We start from the raw sequence: 13,386 nt of genomic DNA, 5'->3' as shown, positions 1-13,386 counted from the left end.
ACATTTAATAAGATTTAATACAATAATCCTATACCACTGAATAACATAATCAACCTGCACCCATGGGTACCATGGATATACCCAAAATATAAATTAGATACCTAAGCAGCTGGAAACGTAAATCATATAGATATCAAATCACCCAACCAACACAATACCAAAGTTTTACTAAAATTGTTGTATACATGTAGAAACGTAAAATCATATACATATCAAATCACCCAACCAACACAATACCAAAGTTTTACTAAAATTGTTATATACATGTACATATCCTAAAAGACCAAAAAGTGCTCTAGGGTCATAACCCAAAAATCCATCAGACCCTAGCATAACGACTTACCCTTCTAACAGGGTAGAACAGTCAACCTTTAACGCTGCGGAACTCTATCCGCTCTTCTATATGGGGCTCCTAAAATGCTTATATAGCTGGAGTGAGACACCTCTCTGTAAGGAAAATAAACTAATATCATTGTGTGGCAACATTAGTATTTTCATATTATACATATAACAATACATAAATCATATCTAGTAAAATTGTCTGTGTCATATCTGTTTAAAACATAGTTTATCATAACATGATATAACATACTGAGTTTCTATACATGAAATCATCATATATAACTATACATAAAATAACACCCTGGGTGGATAGCTGGTTGGTGTCATGTCTTACCCCCACATGACTAGGTTGTGCGGCTCGAAGGTGGGACCTAGCAATGGCTGGCAGACCATACTTGATCAACATAAGTCTGTAAGTACGATGGGTCTGCCCCTCCTGGTCTGGACACCAGAGGGACGCCTGCAATACCATAAAACCACATCGACTGCAGATCTCCCACTTCCCTTTACAACAAGTGGTAGCACTAACATATACATGATCGTGATCATATAACTACGGTACCATGCTTCGTGAAAGCCTAAACCAAGTCATCCAGGTTCTGTTAACATATAGTATGTTTCCAAATAATGGTACGTGGCTATTTCATAATAATATTTGTCATGATAATATTTTCATAAGATTTTGCATAACATATCATATAAAATTCACGGCCCTTATGCCGGCATTTTGTATCTTGTAAATCACGGCCCTTACGCCGGCATAGCATGTCATATAAAACCAACGGCCCTTACGCCGACATATCATATAAAATTCATAATTTGAAATCCATGTACCATTTTAATATCTTTCTGAAAAACTGTAATAACATGCTTATTCTGAAAATATAATATTCTGATATTACATAAATTCATAGAATTTCATACTCATGCCACACAAAAGTGAATATTGTTCCATTCCTAAAATTTACACAAAATTATAATCCTGTTGAACTGTGTTAAAATTGTTTTCCTATTAACAGCAGCATTTCCAAACTCTGTTCTATAACATACATAATTTCCTTGAAAATAAAAGTTGAATATTAATAAATAATTTCATGGATATACTGATTTAGTTTATCCCCTTACTTGACTTATGGAAAAGCCTACAAATTACTCCAAAATTACACCCATGTGGTCCCCAGCTCAATAACCTGAACTTGATATTTTCCCAACAAAACTTCAGTATTATCTTCCCTAACATATTCTCCTCAGTCCAGAAACACCAACAACCTAACAAAACTAAAATTAACTAACTTACCCAAATTTTGGGGTGGTTCCCAAGTTGGTTTGACGTACAAATCACTCCAAAAGATGTGAAGAGAATCTTCCCAGGAGTGATGTGGCAGCTTCGGATCATTGAATCGGTGAAGAACCAACCTAGAATCCTAGAGAGAAGGTGGGGAGACTAAAGTGAGAGAGAGAGAGAGAGAGAGAGAGGAAGGATTTGCATGTTGTTTTCTCGCTGAAAATCCGAATTAGAGTTATTTATACACCTGCCTTCGTCGACGAGGCCAAGTAGAGATTTCGTTGATGAACACTTGTTCATCATCGACGAATTTCAGGCCCTGAAATAACCCCTCTCGGTAATTCCTCATCGACGAGATACACGTCCTCGTCAACGATCTCAATAAGTCGATTCGTCGACGAACTCTTTGCATTCGTTGATGAGATCCTGTTGTGACCCCTTTAAAATTTCCTTTTCCTCCCTCTTTCATTATTTAAATACTATAATTCTTCGGGTCTCTACACGGTATCCTTTTACTTTTGTACTAATTCCTAAGAATATTGCTTTCTTTGCTCTTGGATCCAACTTAGATTCTTTAACATGATAATAAGTCATCATACCAAAAACATGTAAAAAATCATAATCACTAGCAGACTTTCTAGACCATACCTCATAAGGCGTTTTTCCCCCCTATTGCAGATGATGGTAGATGGTTGATGAGATGACAAGCATATCTAACAGTCTCAACCCAAAACCTTTTGTCTAACCCAAAATTAGGCAACATACATCGAACTTTCTCCAGCAAAGTTCGATTCATGTGCTCTGCCACCCTATTCTACTGTGGTGTATCTCTAACTATGAAGTGTTGAGCAATACCTTTATCCTGACATACCTTCATAAATGGGTCACTCGTGTATTCACCACCATTATCTGATATGAGCCGTTTAATCTTTCTACCAGTTTGAGTTTCAACTAATTTTTTCCACTAAAGAAAAATATCACACACTTCATTTTTATGCTTTATAGAATACACCCAAACTCTTCTAGAAAAATTATCAACAAAAGTAACAAAATAGTGCATACCACCCAATGAAGCCGTTTTTGTGGCCCCCCATACATATGTACGGATGTAGTCTAAAACACTTTTAGTCTAATGGATTGCAGTGCCAAATTTCACTATAGTCTATTTTCCTAGAATGCAATGCTCACAAAATTCAAGTTTGTACACCTTTGCACCCTTCAACAAATCTCGCTTAGCTAATTGTTGCAAGCATTTTTCTCCTGCATGTGCCAATCGCATATGTCATAACCTGGTTGTATCTAAACCTGCATTTTTCTTAGAAACAACAACTGCTGAGCCAATAAATGTACTACCTTGTAAATAATACAAGTTATTTTTCCTTATTCTTTTCATCACCACCAGCGCACCTAATTTAATCTTTAAGGTTTCATCTTTCAAAGTAATGATAAACCCTTCAGATTCTAAGGCACCCAATGAAATCAGATTTTTCTTTAGGTTTGGAATGTACCTAACATCAGTCAAGGTTTTAATAGTTCCATCTTGACATTTCAACTGTATTGATCCTATTCCAATTGTTTTACAGGTATTATCATTGCCCATAAAAACAACTCCATCATCTAATTCTTCAAAATTAGAAAATCATTCTTTATTGGGACACTTGTGATAGAAACAACCTAAATCCAAAATCTACTCACCAAAATAATGTAACTAATATGTTCCAACAAGAGAAAAGTCTGTCTCACTTCCATCATCATTGGCTATATATACATTAGAATGTGTTTTGCTCTTATTCTTCTGCTGTAATTTAGGGCAATCTTTCTTCCAATGCCCTCTCTCATGACAAAAGGCACATTCATCTTTAGCAGGTCTCCCATGAGATTTACTCCTCCCATGAGATTTACTTCTCCTTCCAGGCTTACGATTCTAAGAATGCCCCCTTATTGTTAGTGCTTCTGCTGTTTCCTTATGGACCCTCTGATCCTTCTTTTTGCATTCAGTACTAATCAATGTAGTACAAACAACATCAAAATTAACTTTATCTTTCCCATACAATAAAGTGGTTGTCAGATGTTTATAATCATTAGGGAGAGAATTCAGTAACAATATGACTTTATCCTCATCTTTCACCTTTTCATCTAAATTTAAAAAATTGGCCAAAATTTTATTGAAAGAATTTATGTGGTCATTAATCGAAATACCTGGTTGATACTGGAAGCGAAAAAATTTCTTTTTCAAATAGAGCCGCTTTTTCAGACTCTTGGTCATAAATGTATCTTCCGATGTCTTCCACAATTTCTTTGCAGATGTCTCCCTTATAACACAATATTTCTGATTTTTAGCGAGACACAAACGAATTGTACCACATGCCTGACGATTAATCTTTTCCCAATCTCTGTCACCCATATCCATTGGTTTATCATCTAAAGTAATATCCAATTCTTGTTGATATAGGATGTCCATCACCTCACATTGCCATATACCAAAATTATTGGTACCATCAAATTTCTCCACCTCAAACCGAGCATTAGCTATCGTATTTGACGATGATGTCGAAGTCGAAGGGGTTGGAGTTCGTATGGAAAGAGTTTCTTCTACTGCTGCACTAGTTTTTGCCATCTTCTATATATTCAATAGCAACCAACAAAGCAAAAGGCCTAGGATGAATAGTACGTACCAACTGTGTCTACTTTGTTTTATCCTATGAAATTCCACTTGACCTGACCAGACCGACCTCCAGGGAGCGACTGAGCCGCAATGGTCTCTAAGCATTCACTTAGATAAGGTCTTTTTTAGACATCAAACCTGGAATCAAGGATCCTAACAGAGGAACACCTCTGTATCGACACTATTCAACCTAGCTCTGATACCAATTGTTGTGTCGGGCACCCCACTTGTGCCAAACACCAATACTACAACTAATGCTATTGAATATATAAGAAACTAATAATAAAATACAATAAAAAGAATAAGACAAGAATTTAACGAGGTTTGGTACAGAATTACCTACGTCCTCAGGCGCCGACGATCATTCCACTACTTCTTGAGGTGTGTTTTACAAAATGGAGAGTTGAGCTCTTTATATAGCTTCAACCTCAAGTCCAAAAAACACTTCTCACCAATGTGGGACAAACAAAGAAAAAATTCAAAACAACTTTTTCTACCAATGTGAAACTATTCTACCAATGTGGGACAAAAAACAACAGTGTTTACATAAGTGCTGGAGTTTTACATATTTATTTAATTCCACTTATTTTTTTCATTAATCACCCAAAGAGTCCAAGGCAAATTTCACTCAAAGATAAGATTAAAATTATTTTTATAGGGCAAAGGATGAAAGAGAGTTCTAATAAAGTTTTTTGGGGCCACTAGAGCACAGGAGGCCGCATAGTGAGCAAAAGAGTTGTAGTCAGGTCTAGTAAAACCAAAAAAAAAAGCTTGGAAATGGTCTTTAAAGTCCATATGTACTCCAGAATGGGTTGAGCCTCCCATGAAGAGTATGATCTATTGATGATGGCCTCTACCACCCCTTCTGCATAAGACAGAACGATAAGTTTATCGAATCCCTCACCACTTGCATGGATTAGGATATCTCTCGTAGCAAAAGCTTTGGCTTGATAAGCTAAAGTTTCCAAAATTTTAGTACACTTATTCGCGGAAACCCCCATTCAAGTATATATATATATACACACACACACACAACTTAAATTGGATCCTTAAAATGTAACTTAAAGGAACAAATTAAATAGGACTCCGAAGGGGAGGTAAGCGATCTTACAATCACACACCCTCTACATTGTTGTCTATTTCTTTGTACTTCCTTGACTCTAACTTGAGAGTTGGATAAGGCTCCTAGAGGCCACCAAAGGTCTCCTAGACTTTCTTTTTCTTCTTGTTAATAGGTAATCGTCGTGTACTGTTGATGTAGAGATTTGGTTTGATTTTCGACGTTAACCATTTGGTTTCATCTAGTAAAAGTTTGTTTCCTTTCTGAAAATCCTAGTAACCATGGAGAAAAAAGAGAGTGGGAATGGGGTAACTTGATTAGCCTCAAACTAAAAGTATCTCAACTTCAAGACCCGACAAGGCCGAATAATCAAGAACCTCAAGTATGTTCACCAAGCACTAAACTTTTAACTAATGGCGATAGTTGGCTGCAAGTTGAAGGGGAGCTCATACACAACGGTAAGGTTGTCGTTGTGTGACCTAGAGGTCATGGGTTTGAGGCGTAGAAACAACCTCTTGCAAAAATGCAAGGTAAGGTTGCGTACTATTGATCCATTGTGATCCGCCCCTTCCCGGGACCCCGCAATCGCGAGAGCTTTGTGCACTGGGTTGTCCTTTTTTTTTAGTTGGCTGCAAGTACTTTGTATCATTCGATGAATTTGAAATATTCCTCTAATTTATTTATTGGGTCAAAAAATTTTATTTTAATATGATATAATAATTTGAATAGTAATTTAGTCATGTTGATATTGTTTGATATAGAAAAAAAAATATAAAAAGTCACATTAGGAACTTGGTTATAATTTGATGAGGCATTTCTCTTCTTAGTGATGCTTGAATGTAGAGGGTATATTTCAAAGAATAACCCACAAAGATTGTAAGGCTAATTCAATATAAGAATAGATGAGATTTGTCATTAAGACATGAGTTTCACTCACAAGATAGATGAGTATTGCTCATATAAACAAATGAGCTTTGCTGATAAGGCAGAAAAGGCATGTTCATATATAAAGATGAGTTTTTCTCATAATGCAGATGAGTCTTACTCATCATATTAATAGATGAGCCCTGCTCCTAGTGACAGATGAGCTCTGCATATATCGACTAATAAGCTCATAAAATAGCTCTGATTATATTAATAAGTGGGCCTTGGCTTAATTGCAGTGATCAACAAAAGAGGGATGGAATGAAAGCTCTAATTGGTCGTGCCAAAAAAAAAAAAAAATTGGTTCATGCTCAATTTTTTTGGATTTTTCTTTATATATTCCTAATCTTGAAAAATAATTTCAAAACTCAGGAGAACAAGGTAACTAATAGTGCGTAAAATATCTGCAAGGGGGAGACAAAAGGATCCTTTAAGATGTAATTTAAAGGAATTAAAAAGAGTTGAGCGAATAGCTTGTACCCTTAGGTAAAGGGGGGAATAAAAGGAAATTAACTCCTATTTTTCCCTTAGAATTAAAAGAGTCTAGTATTAACATTGAGAGCATCTCTGCTACTATAAAAAAGGACTCCATTGGAGAGCTAAGTGATCTTACAATTACACACTCTCTACACTGTTGCACATTTCTTCATACTCTCTATTCCTAACTTGAGCATCAAAGAATGCCCAAAGGTCACCAAGAGTCTCCCAAGTTTTCTTTTTCTTCTTAATTGCAAGTGATTGTCACGTACTGTAGGCACAAAGATTTGGTTTTATTTTTGACGTCAACAAGATAAAAGGACAAGACAAAGTTAGGGCATTAACCTAAAAATCTTTAGAAAAATTGTCCTAATAAATATGAAATTTATTCTCTGCAATATGAGGTGTGTCAAAGTTGTACATTAAGTAGATAGAGCATCCATCATTAGTGATTTTGAAGTCTACAAGCAAAGAGAATGACATAATAGCAAAGCAATCAATTGGTGTGATTCTATAGCTATTATTACTATTGCACTTCTCTGTGGAAGCCTTCATTATACTTTTTTGTGGCATGCATTTGAAATAAATTAGCATGTTGGAAGGCCATGAAGGGAGAAGAAGAAATGGAGGATCAACACAAAAATAAATGTATGAACTATGAAATAAGGAGAGACATAATTTATATGTGAGTAACTATTCAAATTCTTTAGATACCATAGGAGTTCATTTTTAAACCAAAATTTTTCAAGGCTATTATGGGCATTATAAAATTTCTTGCATGAGGACTACTATAAAAATAAAATTTCTTTTAGGAGTAGTTTTAATAGTAATAATATGTGTACCGCCACATTTGATATGTTTTACCACCAACAGCAGCAATGCATAGCACAAGGGGGAGGGGAAAGTTGAACAGCAAGGGTATAGTAAGGGGAAGGGGAAAACTAAATAGTTAGGAATGAGACAGCTTAGGGTTTTTTAGTAAATTCAAGTTGAAGAGGGTGATCTTCTATATGTTGAGCAGTGAAGAAGTGTTTGGGAGGCATTTTGAGAGAGGAGAAAGAATGAAAAATAATTTCTTAACTCTTGCCCTGAGGCAAGATAACAAAATATTTGCCCCTCCAAACCAATATATTTTGGAGTTAATTTGTATCAAAACAAAAACCCATTTCTAGAAACAAACTTTTCCTTTAGATTTGCAATGAGATCCGATTCACAACCCTTCTCCACAAAAACTCATAACCAATATATTTTGTTGCAGCTGAAAATTGAACAATCTTCACGAATCGATCCTTGATCACGATCACCTGAAAAGAGACAAATAAAAGTAACTTGGAGGACCCGGGGTGTACTCCGAGGGACCTCTCCGATGCCTAAGTAAGGGATGGGCTTGAGAGGTTTTTATGCAACAGTAAAGTGTGTTAGGATGAAATACCTTAACCTCTTCTCCAAATCTCTATTTATAGTGATGGAGGTTGACCCAATGGTATAATGCCATTTATTGGCGAGTTATGGTGTGGGCATGAATCACTCCGGTTCTTACCTCATTGGCATGAATCTTTCTTCTTATTATAAGGCGGGCGTCAATTGCTTCGGTCGGGCAGTTGACTTGGGCGGTAACTGCCCTCATACTGCGCTCTAGTCTCTTCTAGGTAGGTGATATATTTGGGGTATATCATATATAGTGATGCGAGTAGGCTGAGAATTGAAAGGGAAAAAGTTTTGAAGTAAAAATTGAAGGTCATGCAAAAAAGAAAGTTAAAAGAACGAGAATTTGGAGAAAGCTATAGCTTCATATGGGAATTGCAAAATGATAGGAGAATATAGATATTATACATTAATCAATGGAGCTAAGAAGGGATAGGCATTCAATTTGAGCTTTTGAGGCATGTGGAATTAATATTTCATGAATTTATAATAAAAATGTAGAATTGAAATTTTTATTTTTGTCACTTTAAAGACTTCCATGATTTTGTATTTAGTCTTTTAGGAGTAGTTTAATACTCATAACACAATACATGTTGAACCTTTACTTCATCTACTCTTCAAGTCCAAGAGGTTTTCAAGTTTGAGTTGTGTTAGAGAAACAATAAGACCATTCATGGAAAGCAGCCAACAAGCTTAGATGAATCATTTCCTTTGTTAATATTTCATATATCCCTACAATCCCAATTGACAATTACTCTTTCAAATATTGCTTTGACTTTATAACTCGTGGACTTTTATTCTTCTCCAGCAATCATATTTCTTGTATTTTTATTACTCAACTTGATATGTGGCCCTATAGACTACAACTCAATCTTTAGAATTAATAGAATCTAATATAAAAAATTTGAATTTGAACAAACTTAATGTCAACTCGACTATTTTAATTGGCTTGTCCGAATCAACCATGTAGAATATTTTCTTGTGGTTGAAAGGACATAAAATTGAGAAGTATCTTGCAAGAGACCCGCTCTTATATTATTTCTTTGATGCTTTGTGTTGAAGAATCTATACATCTAAAAAGTTAAATTGTTATATGAGATCTAAGGATCGGTCTTTATTATCTCTAACACAATGTTCCATAGACATTTGGTATCTTGTAGTGACCAAAAATTTAACTCTAATTAAAAAATCAAGGTCAATAAGAGCAAACTCTAAATCTTTTGGTCAAAAAATTATATTACCATTTTTAAAACACAGATTTACTAAGTTAAAACCAGTATAAGTTGTTGAGTGAGACCTGTGAATAACTTTTAGTATATCTAATACTATTAAGCTCTCATAATGAACCTTTGTTTATTCCTAGTTTACACAATTGTTATAATTAATAAATATGATCAACCCTTAATTATTGAAACATATATATCTTCTAAAACCACACTCGAAAGATCATAAAAACCTTTTTTCCTTCGTTTTTTGCATTTACGTCAATGGACTGAGGCAATGTTATGTATGAATTAAGCATGAATGAACGGGAAGAGCCATTGCAAGAAAAGACACTGAGCTTCAGTAGAACATTGGGGCATTTGTTGCCATGTACCTATTACTAATGCAGCAATGCTTGCTTTGCTAGAATAGAATCGAATTAATCTCATTGAAGCTTATATGTATGATCCAGCTGTGGGTTGATGCAATTTCAATTTCTAGGAGTCCTCTTGGCCAGTTTGTATTTAACCATCCTCACAATCTTGTAGAACCAGAAGGCACTGACCAGCTGCAATCCCAGCGCCGTTGCCTATAATTAATAAACAAAACAGGTTGCCATTAACTACAAGTACTCTGATAAATCGACTGTAAAATAACTGGCTATTCTAAGTACTACAATAAATTAAAGAGCTGCTACTTTTTCCTCCTATAATGCAGAGTGCGATTGTAAATGAATCGATTGTTTTGAGTACCATTGTAACCCCTTAGAGTGGTCCAAAAAGAGTCATTTGTTTCCCGTGGTCCAATGTAAGGACTTGCGCTTCTCAAGGCACTTATTCACTACCCCAGCCTCCAAACTTGAACTCATACCGGCTTCTTAAAATCTTGTTTTGAAAAAACTATAGTCTCAATATTTGAATCCATCTTATCCTATATTTTTCTTAAGATTTCAATCTATATAGATTTGAATAAAACTCTATAATTTTGTATTGCATTAAATTCACACAAACTTGAGTTCAGAACCAGAAATCCCTGCTTCTAGCACTCATTCTGGATTTTGGGTGTGGTGTTAGGTGTATTGGCCACTTCTTTGGAGGTAGTTGTAAAAAGTCATATAATTAAAAAAAAAAAAAAAAACTGAACTAAATGGGATGATCCTTGACTACTAGTAGTGTTACAAGATAATGCATAGCTTATCACTACAGATAAATGAGAGTACCTTTATGAGTAATGGATTGCCAGCAGATACAGTAGCATAAGTTAGGTATGGTCCGATTATCATCCTCGCAAATGAGAATATTACTGCAAATGAAATCTGTGCAAAACAATGGTTGAAAAATTAAAAACCCATATTCAAGAATGGAGTTAAACAAAATTGACATTGCAGGAAGTGATTCAATTGAATTGGTTGCAGTTTAAGTCCAAAAACTAGCACAAGCACAACAGGTTTGAAGTCTCACATCGGCAGCCAAATTGAGGTCAGTGTCTCTGTAGCCAAGCTCTTTGAGTAGCTCCCTCATGTGGAGGAAAGGTGTAGACATCTCTGTCACACACAGAGCCACTACCATTTCTGAGCCACACTGCATTAGAAGTACATACAATTTACGGATCTTTCATTGCCAGGAAATTATTATAGACTTTATGGAAAATTTTCTTTGTCATGATTAAATCAAATCTGGGTTAAAGAAAATAATGCTCCTGTATAATATAGTAATGTGGACATCATCATTTTCCCAGCAACATCCTGCAATTATTCTGCATCAATAGCTATCTTTATTTAGAAGTTCAGATTTCGATGTAATTAGATAAAATTTAATATAATTTTTGTTGAGAATTCCACTTGTGAGTTTGTCCCACATTGAAATATTTGAGTGGATGATGGGTGTTTATATATATGGTTGGACCCAAGACCCAATAGGTTTAAACTTTTGGGAACTTTTGGGTCAAGTTGGTGTTCAGTCGTGTGTATCAAGACTACAAATGTACTCTCTGGGTGAGTAACATCGTAAAAGTCGAGACGTGAATGCTAATTCTCCTTACGTGTTAATAGTTGAGGATCAAGTGTATGATCGAGGCCAATAAGGGATCATCTAGGCCTGAAAGGTGGATCCTAATAGGGTCAAGACGTGGGAAGTAGAATTGGTTCAGATGCACGAAAAATGCAATCCAAGGCACGTAAGGCGTTAGTGGTAAGGCCCACTTGAGCAACTGTTGGGGAATTGGGTTTACTCCCATAAGGGAGACGGATTCTGTTCAAGTGAATGATGGGTGCTTATATACATGATTGTGCCCAAGACCCAATAGACTTAAGCTTTTGGGTCAAGTTGGTGTTCATCCATGTGTATCAAGACCACCCATGAACCCAAGACCCAATAGGCTTAAGTTTTTGAGTCAAGTTGGTGTTCATCTATGTGTATCAAGACCACCCATGGACTCCTTCGGTGCTAACAATTTTAATTACATTTTATCCAAATCTTCAAATTCAAGGCTGAAGTCCATACTCCTAAACACAACCTTATATGATTTCAAAAGGCTATATAACTAAAATGATTCTGATTCTGGGTCAAGCTCCTTTACTGAGATTTTTTAGCAACTGAACAGAAACTTTAATGGGTTTCAAGTGTTCTGAAAATTGATGTTAAAAACAGAAGCTTATTTTGATTGGGGTGGTTTAAAATTCAAACACTCTCAGCCTACCCCAAAACCTGAAGACTAAGTAGCTTTTCTCACTGTTAGAAGGAAAATGTATAGTAATATAGATGCAACGGAAAAAAGAACAGGCTGAAGAAGAAAGAGGACAGTTGAATACCAACTCATAAGCAAGCCCTCCACCAATTCCAAAGATGCTCACTAAATGGTGGCTCATATTGTCAAGATCAACTTGCTTGTGAAAGACGCAGCATATCAAGTCATATATGAGATAAGCCAATGTCACTGCTAGTGTTTTCATCTGCTTAGAACATTTAACATTCATCCATCATCTATCAATTAGGAACTTAGAAAAATGAAAAAGAAGAAGAAGAAGAAGAAGAAGAAGTTTTTTTCAAAGACTTGTAAATTGAATACCTGTCTAGGTGATGATCCTGAAGCAAGGGGACATACTGGGCACCTCCAGTCTTGCACAGTGATGAAAGCAAGGGCTACAGCTAAAGATGCATGGATTGTGGAAACAACTCTGCTGCAGAAATCAAATGAACGCTTTGGGAAGACCCTTCTCACAAGGAGAAAAGCAGTTGTCCATGAAATAACCCCACAGATCACTATTTTTATGACATAGTCTTCCATCCACTCTTCCTCCTTCTCTGAATTCCAATGGCTGGGCAAATTTTTGCAGTACTAATGGGATGAAACTACTAACTAGATAGAACTATAAAATTTCTTCGTAGATTAAGCCTATATACACACACATCATACATACATACATACATACATCTATATATATGTATGTATGTATGTATGTATGTATCTTTGATATTATAATAAAAGCAGTATTTGTGGAGCTGGGGTTTCCATTTTGAATTTTATATACACATGAAAATTTTCTAATTGGGTATGATTATGATATGAGGATGAGCTTTCAAAGCCTGGCCGGGCTTGAGCAGCATTTTTCCTTTAATTGTGAAGTTTCAGAATGCATGTGTCTTAGTGACAGATAATTAAGATTGGGGGCTTACATCACTATAATGTTGGCGGCAGCGAAGTTGGTTCCATTTATGGAAATTAATTATTGGTAAAAAAATTAGTTCTAACAAATCACAAGCACTAATTAAGTTGGATATGGAAGGAGCTAATTAATGACAATCAATGGTAAGAGATTTATATCCACAATCTTTTCCATAAAGACAATCCAAAAAATAAAGGCATAAATTACACAGCAAATGTTCCACTCAATTACTTTTCACCATGTAAGAGATCATATAAAAATTAAAATTGAAACTTCAAGAACTAAATTTTTAGAATTTAAAAGTTCAATTCATAGAGTAAATGCGACTTCACGAAACTTCA

The 13,386-nt window shown here is 35.5% G+C and overlaps 1 protein-coding gene across 2 annotated transcripts; it reads right to left on the bottom strand.

Annotated features, from left to right (window-relative positions):
• Positions 1–7,732: 7,732 nt before the first annotated feature.
• LOC131163082 (uncharacterized) lies at positions 7,733–13,031 on the bottom strand. Of its 2 annotated transcripts, XR_009138913.1 has the most exons (6): positions 12,448–12,878; positions 12,191–12,331; positions 10,842–10,961; positions 10,601–10,696; positions 9,776–9,970; positions 7,733–8,448 (listed from the first exon to the last, which is right to left on the bottom strand). XR_009138913.1 is itself a non-coding variant. In XM_058119789.1 (5 exons), exons 1-5 carry the CDS (start codon positions 12,664–12,666, stop codon positions 9,872–9,874), a joined length of 675 nt encoding a protein of 224 aa, XP_057975772.1. In that variant the 5' UTR covers positions 12,667–13,031; the 3' UTR covers positions 9,617–9,871. The 2 variants fall into 2 exon arrangements, 1 of the variants encoding a protein (XP_057975772.1); XM_058119789.1 differs by lacking the exon at positions 7,733–8,448 and having other exon boundaries at positions 9,617–9,970; positions 12,448–13,031.
• Between the last annotated feature and the right edge of the window lie 355 nt (positions 13,032–13,386).

This window comes from Malania oleifera, chromosome 8 (assembly GCF_029873635.1).
Source record: "Malania oleifera isolate guangnan ecotype guangnan chromosome 8, ASM2987363v1, whole genome shotgun sequence".
NCBI classification, from domain to species: domain Eukaryota; kingdom Viridiplantae; phylum Streptophyta; class Magnoliopsida; order Santalales; family Ximeniaceae; genus Malania; species Malania oleifera.
Note: the sequence above shows the minus strand (reverse complement) of the source record. Positions and strands in the feature narration are given on the sequence as shown.